Here is a 22,111-nt window from a genome sequence, read left to right as displayed (position 1 = left end):
GTGGTCTTCTGCTGCTGTAGCCCATCTGCTTCAAGTTTCGATGTGTTGTGCGTTCAGAGATGGTATTCTGCATACCTAGGTTAAAACGAGTGGTTATTTGAGTTAATGTTGTCTTTCTGTCATCTCCAACCAGTCTACCCATTCTCCTCTGACATCAACAAGGCATTTTGGTCCACACAACTGCCGCTCACTGGATATTTTCTCTAGATCAGCAGTTTCTGAAATACTCAGACCAGCCTATCTGGCACCAACAACCATGCCATGTTCAAAGTCACTTAAATCCCTTTTCTTCCCCACTCTGATGCTCGGTTTGGACTTCAGCAAGTTGTCTTGACCATGTCTACACCTCTAAATGCATTGAATTGCTGCCATGTGATTGCCATGTAAATAAACATGTAAAAAGAATAAATCTTTCAATAAATGTTTTTAAAGCGTGTAAATAAATCCAAAATTGTAACCTTAACCCTGGATTGTCAGTGCGCGTGCGTAGTGAAAGAAGAGGAACACTTGCTGAAGAGACTGCAGCTTCTCAAGATTAAAGCTTGTTATTTATCAATAGTTTCTTAATCATATTTAAGGCATTGGGCAAGTTTATGTCCTCCTTCAGCTCTTGTATCAGTTGTATTAGTAATGTGGTTAGTGCTTTTCTGCATTGTTATATCAAGTTTTCTGACTAATGTGTTGCACTGTAGTGTGTGATGCAAGTGTTGGTCTTGGCATAGCCAAGCCGATAATGTTTATGTTTGTTTTTACTCACCTCAGAGGCATATGATTGGCTGCACCAGCCCACGGTCCACAGTGTCTCTAAGTCCTGACTTTTTAAAATTTTTTATTAATGAATGTTTTAGGTTACAATGCACATTCCTACAAGGAACACAAGAACTCTAAATACTCAAAGGGAGGTGAGTCATGTAGCTACATCATTGTTGTAACAGGAAGCATCAAGGTTTTTATTAGTGTGTGGTCTTTATTTTAAAACCCCACTGAATTTGACAACATGCCCACAAAATGAAACCAGGACCGCCAGTTTTATTAGAATGAATTGTGCCGCCAAAGTACACTCTGAATTAGGGTAGGGAAGTTGTGTGGAGCAATGCGGTAAAAAAAAACAAAAAAAACTTAGTGGGTTGGATAAGATGGCACATGCCATTTTATTTGAATGCAAAACAAGACCTGTGTTGAGTCCAAATAGTTGGGTTGCTTTGGAATATACACTGTGTATCGTTTTCTTTTGTTGCAAATGGAGATAGGTGAGCAAGGCACAAGGGAGATGTTGATCCTAGAATAATCCTTTACTGTTTTTACTTTAAATGTTGAAAGCAATCAGATTATCACTTAATGTTAGACAGTCCCATTGTCTGTCAGGCTAATGTTGCCAGTATGCTGTCTGTTTTTTTCCTGCTGAGCATGAATGTGTAAATTACCCAACCAGCCAAACTGAGAGTCAAAATTAGCATGTGCAAATGTAAGGAGACATTCTTAATAAGATATATTTATACCCACATAGTACAGAATACAAATGGTGGTGGAACATTAAACCTGCAGTCTCGAGCAGTACTGCCAGAGCTAGCAGGTCAGGGAAATAGCAACACGGTCGTCTGACAGACGGGGGATGAGCGAGAAGTGAAAATGACAAGTGATGAGAGGCCCATTGGATAACAGCTGTGAGCAAGGGGCAGCTAGGCCACAAAAAATACCACACTGGGCAGCTTGGCAACAGGGAGACAACTAGATACAAGAAAAAACTCCAGCTGATACAGCCAGAGAATTGCTCACAGGGCAGTAGGGGCAAAGGGCATCCTTCCCTATTCTCCTGCTGCCAGCAGAGCAATTCTCTGGCTGTATCATCAGATGTTGGTGTTAGAGGGTTAAATGTTACAGTATTTAAGACCATTAGGGTTAAGTCCTTTTCAAGAGCAATGCTTTGTAAAGTAACTAGAAATGCATAGGAAGTCGAGTTTAAGCAACGGGATGAGAGAAGTTGTCAAGCAGCAGTTTTTAATGTTGCGTACTGTTGATTGGTTTCTACCATTCTTATAGGTAGCAATTTAAACAAGCTACTCGATTAATTTAATGAAATATTCGGCTGAGCAGAAACCAGTACTGGTTCAGAACTGGGGATCACTGGACACCGAATGACTACTGGCTGAATAGTTTATAGCTGTGCTAATGTTGTGGCTCTATGGCTGATGATGCCTGTTGGTTTGGTCCAGGCTGAAATATTGCCACAACTATTTAATGGACTGCCATCACATTTTGTTAAGACATTAATGGTCCTGTGAGGATGAAACCCACTGATGTTAGTGATTTCATCCCTTCATCAGTTCAAATATTTTATTTGTCCAATTATTTGTTTTATGACTAAATGTTTGCAAAATGAATGACATTGCCATCTCAAGGGAGAAACTCAAGTGATGTGGTTCCTCAGCAGGAATGCTCTCCACACTTGTGTTCATCACTATGGGATCACAATAATTTCAAGAGTGATAAGATTCTTGTCACTGTGGGTGCCTGTAAGCTGAGACAATAACTTCCGACTTCGTCAGTGTCTACTGACCTGGCTCCTGCCTTGGTCTCCTGCGTCCCTCACAGCCAGTCCCCCCATTCTTTTATGTCAGCTTCCTGTCTTGTGTCGCGCCAGTGGAGTAGACCTAGCTGGCTGCAAGCCAAAAACCTGAATGACAAAGCGAAACACACACACACACACACACACACTCCAACGTAACCGCTGTGCACTTTCACTGCTGTCTATGTAATACAATAAAGCTAATTAGGTTGTTTGCATCACCCCTGGCCATCTTTGTCTATTAACTAGTGTAGGTGAGGCACAGGCAAGGTGCATTTGGGTATATCCCCAACTTCACATAACCCCTCTTAAATCATCCTAAATTCAATAACTGTGTCCCATTCCAACTAAGGAGTCACTGTGACTGCACTCCCCTGCCCCCTCACATCCCTCACCTCCCACCCCAATCCCCTGCCCTGCTCACGAAGCATGGCTCGCAGCACGTACCTTGTCTCCCTCTCCTCTCTCTCTCTCATGTTGGCTCAGACATAAGCAAACAGCCCTTTGAGCAAACAGTGCAACAATCTGTCAACATTGTCTTTAGTTAAGCACCGCGGCGACCATGTAGCATTAAAGTTTACTCATAACAGACGGAGTATAGATATAAATATGTAATCTTATAAAATAATGTCTGGAAAATGATCCTCACTTATGGGTACAATGTTTAAATACCAGAAAAACAGTGTAATAATTTCATATTAAATACATTTCAGTCCTCTGTTGCATATTTTGACATCATAATTTTAGAACAATGTAAAAATCCAGAAATATTGTTAGAGATTTTAAAAATCTCTTGGTTAGAAGGTAATGCATTGGATCAATTAATCTTGTTAATTTGTTTTTGCAATTAAAATATTTTATATGTTAATTAAAAATTCTATTTGTGTGTAGACATGTGTGCCGTGCATGCATGTTACATAGGTTCATGAAATAGTAAACATGCAAACGTGTACGTTTGGTAACTTTTATCTGAGTTTCTGAGTATTTGTGTGAGTAAAGCTGTGTGTGTCACTTGACATTGCATGATGGCTCCTGATAATGTGTATGCAAACATACTTTTATGTCCACTCTGATGGAAAAGCCTCCTGTAGCCCCTGGAGGACACCCCCGCCTCTTTGACCCACAGAGAGAACTTCCAGGAAATTTCAAGGTGTCTCCTTTACTCTGGCTCCAAAGGGGCTGTCATGGGTCAGGGTGAGGACAAGGGACATAAACATGTGCAGAGAATAGATTGGCTGTATGAGATATTTTAACACAGTCCTAATTGGATATTAAGAATTTACAATATGTTCATAATGTTAACTTTTTATGGAATGATGTTTAACTCCATAAGTGTAATAAAATACAACATTGTGCAATGAGTCAGTAATGCCATCTTGGCCTGTTTGCTTCATTGTATTACAAAGGAGACATATTTAGAGAAAACTATTCTAAGAATGGCACCATGGATGAACTCCCAACGCTTACACTGTGCATGGACAGATTACTTGAAATAGCCCGCATCTTCCTGTAGCAGATACTGTGTTTTGATGATGGCGCAGATAAGACATTGCTACTCCGCGTGGCTGGGTCAGTCTCATTTTATCATATCAAGTTCACTGAAATTTATTTTTGTAGGATTTCACAAGAGGGGGTAGAGAGCATTGTAGTTAATTGTAAAATGCATTGTTTTCTTACAACATAACCTTGTTATTGACAAAAATTTGTGCAAACAGCGTCAGAAACAGCATTGTCAGAATTAAAAGTTTCAAGTTCCACTGCTGTCCCCTTGACATATTTCTCTATAAAAGGCAATTATATCTTCTAGATAAAACAGTAGAATGTGTTCAAGAATCAGTACAGTTATTGATTTTTTATTGTGAGAGAAGTTAGTGATTTCCCAGTCACATCAATACGGTTGAGGTTTTCTTTGAGCGGGTGTTTACTGGCCATCAGGCCAGCCATCCACTAGATTTTGTGAGAGGACATCTCACGTCATCCGGGGTTAATTTCCTTATTAACATTGGTCAGAGGGAAAATTCAGCTCATCAGCCAATGTACTGTATACCAAGCATGACTGATAATGATCAGGACATCCCACAGGAGGTCATGAGATGGAAGTGCTAATAACATCCCCATATTTACCCAATTGATGTGCGGAAAGTTTTTTTAAAAAATCCATTATACAAAAATCTGAATAAAAATCTGAAAACACACTCTTTCCAGTGAAAACTGTAGTTTAACCATAACCATATTTTTGTCATCCCTTTCATTTCCAAATTGCACAATGAACAGCCCATTCTGAGATCTTTCACTGCATTCAGCATCATCATCAGTCCACAGAGCTGGGTTCTGTTGTTAAGTACTTAAGGCAAGCACATTTGCTCTGTGTCTGCTTTCTTTTGTACCGTACAAAGGTTGTGTTATAAGTAAATTTCATTAGTTGCACAACTGGTACTGTAACACTGTAAGTACCAAACTTACTTCCAATGGTTGAATAAGGAAAGAACTTCTGAAAAAACTTTAACTCACAAAACGGATATTTAATCAGTACTTGTGGCGTTCAACAATTGTCAAAGTGTTCTCAGTTGAGCTTTGGTGTGAAATAATGTTTAATAAAATTTTAATAAAGTTATATATATAGTGGAGTATTTGTTCTGACACAATGTTGACTCTTTACACATTTGATGAGAGAAGCTTTATCTAAACTTTTTACATTTTAAATTTGCACAGCTTGTGTTCAACACTGCGAAACAGGTGACAAATAAAAGTAAAAACCAACAAAGTTGCCACCACAAGCCTCTAGAACAGTTTCAGGGCTCCTTGTCATAAATTGTCCACGTCACTTAAATTGACTGGAGGGATGAGCACCATTCTTCAAAAGATATTTCCTCGTTGGAGGTTTTGATGATGGTGGAGGAGAACACTAACATGTCGCTCTATAGGTTCAGGGAGCCCCTCATGTCTGTATAAAATCATCAGCATTTATTTTCTTTCTCCAATCCCTTAAGGTTTTTCCTTTGATGTAACTCCTGTCTGTGGTTAAAGTCAACACAGCTGACCATATATAGCTTGTTTATAACAAGTTTGACTCGTTTTTCTAAAAATGCACCAGAACAGTGAAGTCTAATCTCATTAACTGATACTGACTAAATGTGGGAATAACTGAAATTGAAATGAAACCCCAGTAAAATAATCACAACATAAAAGGGTTCTCCCACCATCCCTCTCCACTTTCTCATGCTCATGATTACTTTTTGCCATTCTCTGTGATTTACATTGTCTTATCTATGCATCAGCTATCAGAATTCAACACTGCTAACAACTTAGTCCGATGTGGTGGGATGATGCTTGAAGGGATTATTTGGTCTGAAGAATCCCTCCTCATTGTTCTCTGTCTGACTGTTATCTCCTCTTTCTCCGTGCTCTCCTGTCTGTCTCCCTTTGACAATCCCTGAATCCCCATTCCCTTATCATTCTTATCAACATATCTGTAGTTTAACATGTTTTTCCTTTAATCACAAAACACAGTCCTATCTACTTTATAACACCACGTGCTGATAACTAATCTATCCAGACCAGAAAGGGGAAAAAATGTTCAAACGACCTTGAAACGCATGCACGCCTGGCTAAAGACATCCAGGTGGAAGTTTTGGGTAATCACAAGCTGTATACGTTTGAGGATGTGAGTTATTTGGGGAAAGGGGGGTGTTTAAAGTTATACCTGTACGTCATACTGACTGTACTGGTGAGGTGAAGTTGCAGGATGGGCACAGTGCATATACCAGCTTACTGAGCTGTATGTTTAATCTCAGTCAAATTTCTGATAGTTGAAAATAAAGTCGATTTCTGTCAAACTTCGGAATTGGCGTCATTTGGCCACAGTGGTCGCTGAATGCGCCCTGGCACGTGACAGATGCCTGTCATATATTAAAATCCTTATTATTTTAACAATCAGGATAAAATTACTCATTTGATATTTACTATCAATATTTATACGGCCAATCGTTTAAAAAAAAAAATACTATTGTAATGACCGTTTTTGGAAATCATCGGAACAATGGATGGGAAGTCTCCGCACGGCTTTTTTTTTTTTTGGGACATTATTTACTTTTTAGGCCAAATGTTTTATAAACAGGGATAGCCTATTATTTTGGGTAACAATGAAAGAAAACAGGGTTGCCTTAAGGGAGGAGGTAGTTTAGATTGTCATCATAGAAACAATGCAACTTTATTTTCAAAGTCATCAATAAAAAATCAAACAGGATCAGTTTTTAGAAACACCTACCGGATAAGTGCAGGAGATCCACAAAAGAGCTTCGTTTCCAATTAATGTGCAATAGACGGACCTATGGGCCAAACCGCGAGGACCCTGTGAGGGGCTATGCGGATACCGCTATGGAGTTTCCCAGTGAGTTATGGACATGCCTTCATGATTTTTTCTGGCTTTAGTAGTTAGTGTATTTTCACGCTTTACGCAAAGGGGGGCTTCGCAGGGCATGCTTGGGTTGATGTTTAATCGCTCACTCTGGTGCGTAAAAAGGCGCGTCCTCGTACGTGCGGGCCATCACGTTATCGCTATATCCTTAGGGAGGTAAATAAAAGGTTTTGCCAAAGCACATCGGTGATGCGAAGTCTGGTAGGTGACTGCTCTCGACAGCAGCACAGATCTTTTTAACACGGACCTGCATGCCGGTTGGACCAGCGCTGGGACCAGCGCACTTGGCTGTGTGTTGGGCTTATTGGATTTGGCTAGTGCCTTTGACTTGAGCCGTTAAGCTTGTGCATATATTTAATTCTTTCACAATGTTTTTAAAACATGCGGCACCTGTTTGCGAATGTTGCAGAAAACGGGTAGAGGTAAGAGTCTTCTAATATTATGCAGTCTCGTGCGTCCCTATGTGTGCTGCACCAGGCTACATGCTCAGTATTTCAGAACACGTGTATCACTTTGATGATGTATGGATGTATCTTGCAGCTATTGAGTATTGACATACTTAGGCTATATGTTTATGGGTGAATTCTAATTCATTGGATTATTTAAGATGTGTCTGGAGGTGTGGGTTATGCCTGTTTTTCTATAAGTTGTCCTCTGATTCTTCTCATCCTCTTAAGAATTATTTGGACGAACTTCAGAATTGTATTTATTCACCACAGTTCATGGACATAGCCACTTCCTAGAAGGCTGTTGTATATTAAGCTGTGCTGCAAAACTATAGTCCTCTATAATTAATCAGTCCTTTAAGAAATAAAATAGTTCACATCTAAGTGAAACCAAATTACTCTCAGGTGATGGATGGACAAACCTAAAAATGGGGAGTCTGCAGACTTTTCAGTGTCAAAAGAACAATCGTTTTAAAGGTGCTGATGAAGTTGATATAATGCATCATGTTGAGTCCAGCAAGGCACGAAATCTGTTGGAGTTTTACGCTCATGCTAGAAATGTAGTTTCTATTTCCTGTTACTGTCGGCCACTGCAGATAAAACGGTTGCTGAATATTGATGACCAGTTTGGTCTTGTCTTGTCCACTGGGAAATTACACCTTCAGTCATTTGTTCTCTGGCATGATACAGCAGAAAATTAAGGGTACTGAATGTGAAAGCTGAATCTGCATTTTTTTTTTTTTTGTCAAAGTTGTCAAACATCCTTATGTCAGCAGAAAAGAGCGGTTCTCAAAGGCTGACAGTTATGCAGGATTCCAGGAAAAGCCAAACAGGAAATTATGTCACACCTGTGTCATCTGATAGCCACTTATTTACAACTCTGCACGTTGTCATGGGGAAGACCCAAAAATAGACAGGAGATAGCAAAACATTCAAAAGCAACAGTCCCATCAAGTGATGTTGCTTTAAATATCATCTCCTTATCAGCCCTCTGGTCACCTGTTTGACATGGTTAGTTAAAATAGCACATGTCAAAGGCAACATCTCATGCGAGCATCTGGCCACCTTTCCCAATCATCTGTCACATACCTGGAGGGAAGCTCGGCATTATCCAAAGCACTGCCACTCGTGGACTACTACTTCAAATTTAAAATAGCAACATGGTTTTGGCAGCAGATGTTGACAGACAAAGCTGTTAACTTTTAGTTTGGCCACAGTCCTGGACTGCAAATTCCACCACCGCGGTGTGAATGTAGAGAGAGTGTGTGAGTGTGTATACACTTTAGATTGAGGCATTCTCACGTAGGCAGTGGCAGAGGTGAAAGGGTCAGTGGTAATCCTCAAGCTGAGTCACACACAACAGGACCGTGTCTTGAAAAGAGTGCATGGAAATGTCTGTCCAGACATTACTTTGCCCCGGAGACAGCTATATGAATTGGTATATGTTAAAGACTATAATTAAGTGTGTACAATTCATTAGGGACCACATTGTTGAACGATGGTGTAGAAAGACCTGCAGGGCTTGGATGATCTTAAAGGATCAGAGAAGGTCTGAAAAAGCACAAAGATTTAAAGTTTGTGATTTACTACAAGAAGTACAGCCAACAGGCCTAGAGTAGTAGGATGTATTCTCTGTGTAAAACATTCTTACATCTTAGGAGTAATAATTCATTTTCAATGAACCTATAGATGACTCTTAGAAAATGCCAGTCCTAGTGAATGTTACACACCTGGCGCCACCATCATCTTGGTTTATGTGTTTATATTAACTGGATCGCGCGTCTGATTGTAAGTGGTTGCTCAGGGAAACAAGGAGTCTGCAATACTGTCACTAATGTGCATGGAGTAATTGGGAGCTTGTGAAACTGCGGGATGCTGCACCACTACTACTATGTACATAGAGGACAGAGTTTATAGAGGGTTTCTGTGAAACATGGGGGTGGCATGAGTCAGATGTTCCGTTTCATAGACACAGACTGAACCTATTTGTTATTGACAGTCTCCTCCATGATGTTGGCATTGCAGAAAAGGGGGCATTGAGGTTTAGCTGATTATACTGTTGACCTCTTAAAGGACCACTTCTAATGTTCTACCCGTAATAGTATTATGACAGCTGATGTTCTTTCTTAGTATCCCTCAGTGGTACAGAAGTAATATTAGTGTAACCTTGTTTGCAGTTCAGCTCAATTTGTGTCTGGGGACTTTATCTGACCTGTCTGCTTTTGAAGATCTTCTGTGTTTTCTGTCATCCTTCTGCGTCACACATCCAGGCTGCTCTGAAAGAGAGCATTCAGCATGTGGCACAGAGGAACGAGGCCGGATGCCCACATGACCCACAACAGTAGAGCCACTCTCATTGAGTTCAGATTCTGCTGCGCTTTCCATGAACGATCATTGAGAAAATCTAACATCCACGTTTCTGAAAAGTGCTGACTAATGGCCCATATATAGCACCACCCTGTTCTGTTGTATTGTTTCTGCATTGTCATGATACTTGCAGCTTTCTGTTCACGATGAAGGATGTCACATGGTTTCTTCAAGAATGAAACAAAATGAAAGAGATACCGCTTTATCATGCTGAATCACGCTGACTTTATGTGATCATCATATCTACTGTAATGTGTCGGAAGGACTGTATCCCTTGCACTTTTAGAGGTATTGTTTTATAATTGACACAGACCTCTGACCTCACAGTGGGTGAACAGAAAATTGATCAATAATCTGCAGCAAAGTTTGTTCTCATACATACTTTGCTGTCTGATAGGATCTGAAGAGGTTATAAGACAACAATGGTGGGACTTAAGTAAGACAGAAGAGGTGTTAGAGTCACCAAATGTTTTTTCATATAGATATATATTGTTGAAAGACCTCTACTGACATCACCAGATGAGGGTGGTGAGTAGTTGTATTACAAAAGACAGTTGTTTTAAAGGTCTTGAGGTTTTCATACATTTAAAATGTGAATAGAGATAACAAATGCACAAAACAAGGTGGATTGCTTTGTTTCGTTCCCAGTCAATTATATATATAAATAATATTTATTGTGTGAAAATAAATGCATGGTAGTTTTTGTTGGATTATTGCTGTTGTTGCTCTTTTCTTTAAACTGTAATGAAAGACAGCCAGCGTCTTCATAAGTTGGTGGTATTTTGCCCTGCAGGAATGTGTTCTTTAATCATGGCTGTCACAGGGGTAACTGGTTTAATCCCCCGGGGCTAGATTCACAAAAATATTCTTTTAGATAAGTCTAATACAAGTTAGAGAGTTTCACAAAAAGAAAGGCTGTCTTTCTGTAAGCCTAGAAAGTTTGTTAACAACGCTAAGGGGCAAGCAATGAGGAAGGAAAGAGTTTTTACAGACCTCAGTAACCCTTTGGAAACATAATGCAGGGAGGACGTCGTCAGTCATTTTCATTGGTCCAAGGAAACTGTCCTGACACTTATGACTCAGCAGAAGTACTGATTGAGCCCTGTCCCATTAGCCACAGCATCTGAGCTCTGCTAAAGGACTGAACTGCAATGAGATTCATGCTACCAGAAGTGTTTTTTTATTGTTACAGTCAATACTAACCCTAATTGATGAGTTTTTCCAGAAGTCAAACATTTTCTGCTGGAGTGAACGGAGCTGTGCGGTTTGACGCTGTTGCTCAGTCAGTCATGTTTTCTTAGTTTGAAGCAGTCCACAATAAGAGAGCTTTATGCAATACACACATTTATGCGTCTATCTGAAGCCTGACTATCAGTTTGGTTTAAGCCATAGTCTATTTTTGTGAAACCGACCAAATCGGAAAGTTGTTTTTCCCATTAGCTGTAACTGAGATGGCCTTTACCAGTCTCTACCAATCTCACATGGTTCAGATGTTCAGTTTCTGATCTTTTTAAAAGAGTATGAATGGGTTGTATTGATGAAAGTGAAAATGCATGCACAGTGAAACCTTTCCTTAGAAAGACTTGCCTCTGTTCTGCTTCTTGGTTAATGTCCTATCGGCTTTACTGTGTGAACCTCAAACTTTGTGTCCTTGTGTCCCAGAACTTTAGAAACCGCAGTTGTGTTAGAACGTGCATCATGTTTGAAAATACTTGAATTTCTGCATTTAGCCTGGCTTGAAAATGTACATGAACCTCTATGATATCAGCCAATAAAATCTACCAATTGGGAATGTCACTACTTTATTGACACTATACTTTTGGAAATAGTTTGATGAGGGGAAACATGGCAGAGGATCTCTGAAGAAGGGTTAGAGCTCCACCGAGAGTAAAGTAAAAAAAATCCTCCCAGGTGTTACTAGGGTTCTATGCACAGAAGAGAAAAAAGTTTAAATTATGACACCAGAACCTTGCGTCATGGTTCAGAAAGTACAAGAACTGCCTTCCCTCTGCAGGTCAGATTGCGTCAGTCTATTGTCATGACTCAGAAAAAAGTTAGTCCATATAAGTACACACAGTTAAAATGGGTTACTTGCTCCTTGGCAGCGCAAATCAGCTTGTTTTGATTCAGTTTTGATGTTGAGAAGCCTTTGAGTGACTTTATTTGTGTATGTGTGATGGCAGGACTGCTTGCCTTGCTGTTGCTAGTGTTGGAGTGGACCCGGCCAGGCCTACCGTCCCCGCTGAGGCCGATCTGTGACCTGAGAGTCCTGAACCATTTCATTAAGGAAGCACGAGACGCCGAAGTCGCTATGGTAAGAGGAAAATGTATGCATGCGCTCAGACCTAAGAGCAGGAGAAGCTTGCTGCAGAGATACCGTGGCCCTGGAATCACTCACGTTTATGTATCATTAGAGAAAAGTACGGCAAACACTAACATTTTTACTCTTTTGTTTTTTAGAAATCATGTAGAGAAGGATGTAGCCTGTCAGAGTCTGTCACTGTTCCCCAAACCAGAGTCGAATTTGATGTCTGGGAGAAGAAAAACGTAAGTAACCACTGAAAGTTGAAGGTTGACACAGCTGACTACAGATTTACATTAGCTATAATGAGTAATTCAAGTAACAAATTTGCTGCCTTTTAACCACAGACATCCTTTTAGAATCCTACTTTTTTGATATTCCTAGACATTTGTGTGCTTTTTGGGGGAGCTGTAACTCTAGTTCATTTCTAATGGGAGAGCTGATTACCTGCTTCCTTATCGCTTCCATAATGAAACTGTTGCCTTCTTTTTTTTTTTGTTTGTGGCAAGGCGTTGGAGCAAGCCCAGGAGGTGCAGTCTGGCTTATGGCTCTTACAGCAGGCCCTCGGCGTGCTACGGACCTCAGTCACCAACACAGCACTGCACAGCCACATAGATAACTCCATCAGAAACCTGCTCAGCATCAATGCTGTGCTGCGTAGCCTCAACATCCAGGTGAGTTACAGCAGGCTCAGAGGTACAAATCCAAGCAGCTGTGTTCACCAGGAGCCTTTTGTCACCTTTATAGTATGAAAACAGCCTATGTAATGTACTTTGAGGGGATAGTTTAAACCTTTTTAAATTAGTTTGAAAGACAAGTTTGTCATTTACATGCCTTTTCTGATTATTACCTAGTATAAATATCGATCCTCTTCCCAGTCAGGCTAGCCCACTTGAGGAACACCAGGATGTCTTTCCCATTGCTTGTTTTTTGCAAGTGCTGTCAACCACCTCTCCAAGTGGTTTAGCTCTCTCAGCTTAAATTTAGGTGGCTCTTACTAGCTTTTAAGTGAATTAGAAGATTGGATTGTTGTTCAAGAGGTGCAGCAGAAAGATATTTTGATGAACTCAGAATTATTTAGAATAAAAGCAGTAAAATTAACGAATACCTCTAATTACCCAACAGATCCATATTTTTCAAAGGTGTGCAGGGTTCTGATCACCGACTGTGGATCTTATCCTACAATTTTATGTAGTCATGACATAAACACTTGAAAATGACAAACACGTGTTTACTTCATTAAGTGAATTTAGTAAACACAGTCTAAATGTATTATATTTGGGAGGTAAAAGACCAGTTTAATTACAACCCATGTGTTTGTTGCCTTCTTTTTGAGATATAGTAGTCATACTTGAGCTCAGGTTGGGTTTCTTGTAACAAAATGATGGTATTTTCTCTTGTAATGGGGATGTCATGGGACATTCTCTAAACATGTAACCTTAAGCTTCTCATGACAAGGCTGTGTCACAAGCTTTAAAATCATTTGGGTCCAAGCTGAGGCCTTGTGGATGGACAAACTAGAGCTGAAGGAGCAACCTTTGTCCAGGCTCAAGGGTTACTGAAATAAAAGTTTCATCAATTTAAGGGTTCTTACACAAAAACCAAGACACATTTTGAATAATCTGAAAGAAAATGTTTACTGAGCCTAAAAAGATTATATACTGTATTTATCTTGTCAATACAAGATATGATCAATATAAGAGTACTTTTTTTACTTACCAAGATAAGATTGCTATAGTGGGGTTGTGTGGATTTCTATTTTAACTTTTCAGGCCAAAGGAAATGACATGAAACTTGTCAATTAGATGCAAATTTCTGGGGCCTTTCCTACTCCTACAATGGAAAATGTAGCATGTTGTATGAAAGGCTCTAGAGGGCACTCTTGAGGAAATAAAAAGGGAAATTGTCCACATTAAGACAAGGGCCACATGCTTCTTCTTATTCTATTACAGGAATATACCCCACCGGCAAACGCAGCTGGGCTTGAGGGAACATGGAGGGTGTCGTCGGCGACAGATTTGCTTCAAGTCCATGTCAACTTCCTGCGAGGCAAAGTGCGCCTCCTTCTTTTGGATGCACAGGCTTGTCAGCAAGATGTCAGCTGATCTCCCGACTCCAGGGCGAAGCTTGTGTTTCCGAAGGCAAGAGGAGGGACTTGACACTGCTGACCTGCACGCTGGCTGCTGGAAGCGGTGTGGAGAGAGAGAAAGATACAGCCGTCCTCACATAAGGGGAGGAAGCTGAAAGGAAAGGACAGTCCCAGCGAGGCTTTGGATGGACAGGAGATGATTGCACCTTGGAATGTAGATGTGAAACATAGTGAAGCACACAACTGACCAAAATGAGATCTTTGGGAAGCTCTGCTCCAATAGCTGTTCTACTGGCACTCTCTTGCACTTTGTGTGTGGATGTACTTTTGCGTGTGTGAGTTAAGACTGCAAGTTTAAATCTGTACGTAGTGTGTATGTGTTGTTTGCTGTTTCCAGTGAGTTTGACCCTGACACTCATCTCTTTAGAATGAACTGTGGAGTAAAACACCCAGAAAATATGACTGCACCTGGAAATTGGGGGACAGAGCATCCAGTTCCAATACCACTGCAAAAAGGCAGAAATGAATGAGGCCTCACCCCACAAGCCTTTAACATTTTCAGCTGTGCCTCACTGAAACATTAGTCTCTTCTCTAGGATTTTTTCAAATTAATATTTTAATATATTTTTAAAAGTTGTGTGATTACTATTTATACAGATGAGATTTTCTACTTTTAAGCTCCACTCTTTGTATTTTGTAGTGTTGAACTTTAAGATTTTGGTTGGGCTCTCTTTGCCATGCTCTCATGTAACACTGAAGAAATTTGCAATGGCACGCTGCTGTCTGCCTTTTTTATAAAGACTTTATGTACCCGACTAGGGGTTAGTTTCACATCGCATGTTCCTTTCAAATGACAGAATTAAGGACTACAAAGTTGATCCAGAGGTTTAGTTACAGTGAACAAGAGTTCGGTGAGGAGGGCAGAGGGTCACACGTGAAGCTGTTTTGTTACCATCTGTATTTTTGTTGCTGCCTAACACTCACTCAGTCTTCACACGCTGATAGCCAGACTGTCTGGGAAAATGCTGTTTGGCTTTTACAATTAACATCCTTTGAGGCTTTAATTGCAAAAGCTTTTCCAGAGTCTGACGCTAACACTGTCTCTTCCCCTCACTATTGTTCGTCATCAGCAGTAGACAGGCAATCAGTTAGTCCTGGGAACTTCAGGCTTTCTGTAAAATGGATGCTCAACTATTTCAGGCTAGTTAAGTGTTCTTCCTTGTTTTTTCCCGTATTTTTCAATCTTGTTGTGCAAGTGCAAGATGTTTTTAAGGATGTTTGTACATGTTTTCTTTCCTGTTATTTTTTTGTTTTTTTGTCCAGTCACTGTATAATTTGCTATTTAAATACAAAATATTATTCTCGGATAAAGAAAGGATAGACTGAAACACAACAAGGGGAAGTCTGTCCATTTCATTCATTACCTTTTGTCTTGTTCATGTCAGTGGAGTTAACAAGCTTCTGCTGTTCAGACGCTGAATACAAGCTGCTATCACACACCTCACTGGTCTCAAACGAGTCGTTCATTCCTCCTGTGACAGTTAGATACATTCCAGCTCAATTTATTTTGTCAAGAAATCAAATACAGTGTCTTAATGAAACGTGTTTTCATATTCATTTTGAACATGAACAGTTGAGCAGCACAACGATCTGAATCCAAATTTAAAGACTACTGCCCTCTAGTGGACATTTATCACAACAACACCTGTTCCATATTATTTGTATGTTTAAAAACATACAGACAAAAAACTGTAAACACTTGTACAGACTCTTAGGCCTTAAAATAAAAGACACTTACATTAATTTACATTTGGCACAGCTATGTCTACAAGTACTAAATTACACTGAGGTTTCACTCGGCAAACAACACTGATGTTGCTTCAAGACATGCAAAGTGAAAAACAGAACAACAGCAGCGATTTGCAAGTGACAACACACATGACAAAAGACCATAATATTTAATCAACTAAAGATGTCATGACTCAGTTTACTGATAAACGTCCTGTATGTTGTCTGCTCCATTCTGCAGTCTGCTGCTGCTGTCATCACATGTCCACCAGACCACAAGGTTATATTGGTCTACTGGCTTCTGAGGGCATAACTATGACTTGAAGACAAATAGAGAACCTATACACGACACGTCTTTTCAGGTCACTGAGGGTCAGGGTAGAAAACCTTAATATGAATGGCAGAGTTGTTACGAGTGCGCGTCATGGGCTCCCCGGCCTCATCAGGATCTTCAGGCTCCAGGTCGTCTACGAGCTCCACCGTGGAGGTGTTGGCTGCCAGCTGCAGCACCCCCTGGCTGCTGGCCTGCAGCTGAAGGGCGATGTTGATTGCCCTGTTGATGGCCAGGCCCAGGCCATGGACGCAGATCTCCCTGTGACCCCCGCCTTCCAGCAGCTTCTGGCAGCGTGCCAGCTGAGCCCGGAAATCAGTCTTCATGTTGACGTAGACGTCGTTCCGTCTCTTTGGGAGTTTCCGGGGGAGGCGCTTCCTAAGGGTGTACTCCACTGGGTCCATCTCTACAGCCGGAGAGGCGGAGTCGGTGTGCACAGGGGCTGTCTGGGGGACAGAGGACATTCCTGGGCTGCGTGGCTCTGTCATGTTGCTCAGTGGATATATGTGCCACGGCAGAGGCTGGGGCCAAAGAAGGAAGCTAAGAAATAAAGTTAGAAAAAAAAGGTGATGAAGTGCGGTCATGAGACATGATACCTTCCAGCAAACATAAAAACATCCTATCCAGGCAGCAACTAACAATTATTTTCATTATTTCTTAATCTGCTGATTACGTTTTCGATTAATTGTTTTGTTTATAAAATGTAAACAAAGAGAAACACAGTCCCATCACAATTTCCCAAATATCCCTACCGTTACATTAATGTTAAGGACACCCGCAGCAGCAAGTGGTAACATACAACGACAAGGACACTAAGTTACTACTAGCAACAGAAAATACTAGTCAGTCATTATCCCCATTCAACACAATTCCCAGGTAATCCCCTAGGGCAAAAAAATCAAAACGTCCTTTTTTGCTTATTATCCAGCAGCAGGTTGCATCTTCAAGTGATCTCACAGATGTTTCCTGTCTTAAATGTCTACCCAGAGCAAACCAACGTTCAAATCCAACATAAACTGTAAGGTAATGCACCTGAATCTAACGTGCGTGTGAGCTAAGCTAGTAACGTTAGCCGTGTCATTTACGTTGAAGAGTTAACACTTTGAGTAGTCCATCCGTATAATGAGCACACTTACCCTCAGCAGATAATTTCAAGTAACAAATTCGCTTTATCTAACGGCCGAGGTACATGCATTTCTTTCACAGCCAAACTAGCTGTTTATTTCCCGTGTGACCCGGAAGTAGTATGACAGGAGAAACACTGGCCCAATCCCAATGTCCCCCCTCACAGACTCACAGACTTTGAGGCGCGTTCCCGGGAAGTCCGTGAGGGCTTAGGGCTGTCCTACTGTCAAATGGTCAAGTGCGCGAGGGCTCTCTCACAGACATTTTGAGCCCTTTATAGACCCTTTTTGTAAGTCCGCATTTCTGCAGACTTTGGCTGAGGGAATTGCCCACAGTTCATAGCGGTATGACGTGAAACACGGGGGTTACCAGGGGCTGAGTTCAGCGTAGACAAAACGTAGCAAAACGTTTTCTTCAACAGAAATGGTGGTTCCTTGAACACCCTGCTGTGTACGCAAGCGCATTGCATTTTCCTGCCTTTTTAACGCCGTTGTGTTTACAAACTTGTCGCCACTGATTGGGTACCTTCAGAGACACGCCCACCAAACGGGAGAAAACATACCTCGAAACCCGTTGCACAACGATGCACAACGATGCACAACGTTGCAAGGAAACATGTCGTTCAATCAGCAAACGTTGCAAACCGGTGCAAAACGTTTTGAGATTGAACTCGCCCCAGGGGAAGCCCGGAAGTGAGAGAAATATCACGGCAAATCCGCGTTATAAGAGAAGAAGAAAACAGTAAACAAACAAGCATCAACACCAACGCTGATGTTAATGTTGTTGAAAGTTTTCTTAACTTAAGATGCTGCATAGAACACATGAAGTCAGAGGAATGCAATCACCTTATTACACATTTGTTTATTCAACTATTTATTTTAGTTTTTGTTTAATGATGTTGTTTTGACCAGCAATAGTGTATTGATTAATTACAAATAGGCCTATATATTGACATTGAGGCTACTTCTCCTCCACTCTGTAGGTCGAGAACCTGCAAACCTGCAAAAACATAAAATAAAAAGTGTGCAATGTGTTTCAGCGTCGTCAAGGTAACGTGATAAAGTGGCAAAGTGCTGTCCTTTTCCTGTTCACAGCATTTTGAGCCCTCGCAGCCTCTTGCACGCAATCACTTTCCAAGTGACGTCAGTAAAGTCTGTGAGGGTTCAGGGCTTAGGGTTTAGGGGGGACATTGGGACTGGGCCAATGCCTCGGTCATGAAACTACGGGCCTTTCTGTAACTGCTTGCTACTCCCTCTCCCTAAACCAACGAGGGCGACTTTGCAGGTTAATATGTAGGAATAAATCCCGAAACAACACATTTCATATCACCATCCAGAGGTTAACAACATAGCCCAAAGGTTATATTATGTTTAATAAAAATGCTCTTGTCTGATAGACAATAGCCTACAATTGTTTTTATTGAATTATTCATCTTACACGAAAATCTTAAGCCAAAACCAAATATCCTTCATTAAACAACATCAACATGGCACAATAAAGTTATAGCGGATCATGTAACAAGCAACAAAGGTATTGCAAGAATAGTTACGGCTTGATAGGCTACATATTAACCGTTTTAAATACTTCAGACTATATAATGCTTCAATATAATATAATAGAAATGTTTATTTAGAAATGTGTGAATGTAATATTTTTCAAATAAGATAAAGAAGTTCAAATATATAGGCTTTTCTTTTATAATTAATATCAATCTTTTCATTAAAGAATATATTTCTTCTTCTCTTCGTAAATATCTAAAGTCATGGTCTTATATAGTCTATTCAAAATAATTTGGTTCATAAACAAAACCAATATATGACAAATGCTTTCAGTTTCATTTTTGCAAAAAACACAGTTTTCCTCAACATCACTCCTGAATCTTAATACAACTGTTGTTTATTTGATACACATATTATAGCAGTGAGTGCAGCTGGTATGGGGTAGTTCTTCCGAAAGGTGGCCGCTGTATTTATAGCCTACGCGGGTTAGAGCTAGATTTGTCTATGAGGGTGGGCCTTTCCGAAACTAGACCCTCGCCACTTCCACTCCGACAAATAGGATCTGACGTTACCGCTGAAGCCTAGGCCTACTCACTGCAAGAATATGTGTACCAAATAAACAACAGTTGTATTAAGATTCAGATTAATTGATGTTGAGGAAATGTGTTTTTTACAATAACAAAACTGGACACTAGTGATGGCAAGTTTGAGAGACTCTTTGAGACTCGTTCATTCAAATCTCGTTCATTAAAATCAACTAATCTGTCATTTCGTTCATTTGAACTAGGCTGGTTATTGTGGCGCTGCAGCCCTCTAGTGGGCGATTAAAAAATAGCGCCATTCTCAAACACGGAAGGCTGCCTGGCTTGTGCAAGTATAATGCACAAATTCACCTCTTGATTACTGTATATCATCATTATATAAACCCCCCTGAGCCCACAACCAAATTCAAACCATGCAAAAACCACAGAAATATGTTGTCAATATGTAATCACCACTACTCCGGCTAAATCCTTCCATTTTCACAATCTTTCCCGAGTATACAACCAGACCAGCCATATAAAGGCTGATGTATATAATTATCTCTGAAGTGCTCATTCATACAGTAGCCTAACGTCCCTATCCATGAGTAAAATATTAATATCAGATTTGCAGTAAATATATAAGCTTGATACACTATATAAATAAACACACGCGTATTAAAATTCAACCAGTTTAATAATAATCTGGGCCACCAAGTTCTTAAAGAACTCCAGCACAGAGAGAGGAACAGAGAAATAAACACATATAAACGCAGCAGTTTGGCAGGTCTGGACGCAGAGTGGGCCACATCAGGTCCAGATTCTGCAGACAGAGAAACACACATGAGCACATCGCTCTCAAACACTGCAGGTTGTTCACCAGTCACGAGCTGTGAAACAACAGCACGGCTCTGTTGGTAAATAAAAAGGAAAAGTTACGTTGCTTTCTCTGGCGGACCAGATCAGCGGTTAGCTGTTTACAGGGCTAACGCTAAAGTTGCTACGTGGCTGTGTTTTAATGTTTTAATGACCGGGTCTGTTTGTTTTGGAGAGGAGACGACCTCGGAGGTAATTTAGCTCCAGGTAGAACCTGTCAGGGCTCTGAAGTGGAGCGGACCCAGAACAACTCTCATCAGCTGTTAGTTGTAATGTTAAACACCAGCAGGACTAAAGTGCGGCTGTGTTAAAACTATAACTTAGCACAACATCACCCCGCTTTAATAACAGTATGCTTTATAAAATGTAACACATTTAACAAAATAGCTATATAATATCAGTCCAGTGACTGTTACCTGACAGTCGACCTGCCTCTAATTATCCGGCTACTGCAGAATGAACGGAAGTCTGAGGACCCATGTGAGCGGTGAACGAGTCCTTCATTCCTGCTCCACAGTAGGAGCTGTCACGTGACAAATGAACGACGCAAACAGACCCACAGTTGAGAGTCGTGAACTAATCAATTCTGTTTCCTGTGCTGACGGACAGAGATGCTCACAAGTCTTTGAGTTAGAGTCCAAGTCAAGTCTCAAGTCTCTCGTGGTTATTACGAATGTTGTATCACCTGCTGCGTTCAATCCAGGTTACTAATAAAACTGCATGGCTATAAGGAATTCTGTAACTGTAACCTGTTTTTCATTTACAGAGCACAACCATGTAGCCTAATGTACAATGCGTCTACAATTAATGACAACTTATACACTACTGTAAGTCAACACCACCAGACTCTCAAACCAGTGTAACTTTATAACTAAATAAAACTGTAAGGCTACATGATCAACAATAAACCTGTAACCTCTTTCCATTGGTAATAATTAACGTGATGGCAGCCAGCGGGACGCAAATGTTTACTTTAATTGTATAATTAGTAAACAAACTCTCATTCATCTTTTCATAACGAACAGTCGGAGCAAACCTCCCGTAGGTTGTAGCTGAAGCAAGAAGCAAGCTAACGTTAGATGGCCAGTACTGAGCTAAACATGTTTACTTACCACAGGTTACTCACCTATTTGCGTTCAGCGCTTCTTTGTTTGGGTCTTGTTGTATGAAGTTTTAAAGCCAAAGTTTATGATGAATGGCGGAGCAGCTGCCGGTGTTTGTTGTCCTCTCTCACGTGCGGCCGCGCGCAGCAGATGCTACGTGTTACGTAGGCAGGTTATAGGTAACTCAGGGAGGGGAATAACAGCAAGCTCATCAGACGTTTCCTAAAAATAAACATTGTTCACGAGTTCACCTCGAGTCCGAGTCGAGTCTGAAGTCTTTTGAGGACGAGTCTCAAGTCACTGTGTGTGTGACTTAAGTCACACTCGAGTCCCCATCTCTGCTGCCGGAGCCCATGCAGCTGCCGTGTGACGAGTGAACGTAAGAGTCCAAGATCCTTCACGCATGCGTAAAAATGAACAAATCACTCACTGAGACAACCCGTTCCTCCAGAGTCATACACACGATTAGGTCTTATGAACGAAACGTTCTTTGAACGTTCTTTGACACTATTTGTCACTTATTCCATGTTCGGGTTTGTGTCGAATATTTCTTTAAGAACGTGACTTTTGACATATATTATATTCCTTTATGAAAAAATGTATATTCATTGTAAAGAAAAGCCTAGGCTACATATTAAAACCTCTTAAATCTTATATGAAAAATATTACATTCACAGATGC

The 22,111-nt window shown here is 40.6% G+C and overlaps 2 protein-coding genes and 1 long non-coding RNA gene across 6 annotated transcripts; 1 reads left to right on the top strand and 2 right to left on the bottom strand.

Moving 5' to 3' along the window:
• Window positions 1-13: 13 nt before the first annotated feature.
• Window positions 14-6,974, bottom strand: LOC119911523. Its single transcript, XR_005445884.1, has 4 exons — window positions 6,834-6,974; window positions 3,623-3,745; window positions 2,558-2,674; window positions 14-75 (listed from the first exon to the last, which is right to left on the bottom strand). It is a non-coding gene; the product is annotated as an uncharacterized LOC119911523 (long non-coding RNA).
• epoa (erythropoietin a) lies at window positions 6,830-15,610 on the top strand. Of its 2 annotated transcripts, none has more exons than XM_038730418.1 (5): window positions 6,830-6,956; window positions 11,980-12,110; window positions 12,257-12,343; window positions 12,608-12,772; window positions 14,051-15,610. In XM_038730418.1, the coding sequence occupies exons 1-5, from the start codon at window positions 6,878-6,880 to the stop codon at window positions 14,201-14,203; spliced, it is 615 nt and encodes a 204-aa protein (XP_038586346.1). In that variant the 5' UTR covers window positions 6,830-6,877; the 3' UTR covers window positions 14,204-15,610. The 2 variants fall into 2 exon arrangements, with proteins under 2 accessions (XP_038586346.1, XP_038586347.1); XM_038730419.1 differs by lacking the exon at window positions 6,830-6,956 and adding an exon at window positions 7,154-7,405.
• Window positions 15,611-15,722: 112 nt separating this feature from the next.
• pop7 (POP7 homolog, ribonuclease P/MRP subunit) lies at window positions 15,723-21,471 on the bottom strand. 3 transcript variants are annotated; one of them, XM_038730422.1, is made up of 2 exons: window positions 21,454-21,471; window positions 15,723-16,846 (listed from the first exon to the last, which is right to left on the bottom strand). In XM_038730422.1, the coding sequence occupies exon 2, from the start codon at window positions 16,792-16,794 to the stop codon at window positions 16,339-16,341; it is 456 nt and encodes a 151-aa protein (XP_038586350.1). In that variant the 5' UTR covers window positions 16,795-16,846; window positions 21,454-21,471; the 3' UTR covers window positions 15,723-16,338. The 3 variants fall into 3 exon arrangements, with proteins under 3 accessions (XP_038586350.1, XP_038586349.1, XP_038586348.1); XM_038730421.1 differs by lacking the exon at window positions 21,454-21,471 and adding an exon at window positions 20,744-20,845; XM_038730420.1 differs by lacking the exon at window positions 21,454-21,471 and adding an exon at window positions 17,443-17,749.
• Between the last annotated feature and the right edge of the window lie 640 nt (window positions 21,472-22,111).

Source organism: Micropterus salmoides, unplaced genomic scaffold (genome assembly GCF_014851395.1).
Source record: "Micropterus salmoides isolate LMB-PRFRI ecotype aquatic unplaced genomic scaffold, ASM1485139v1 Ms_hic_scaffold_2, whole genome shotgun sequence".
In the NCBI taxonomy this organism is placed as follows: domain Eukaryota; kingdom Metazoa; phylum Chordata; class Actinopteri; order Centrarchiformes; family Centrarchidae; genus Micropterus; species Micropterus salmoides.
Note: the sequence above shows the minus strand (reverse complement) of the source record. Positions and strands in the feature narration are given on the sequence as shown.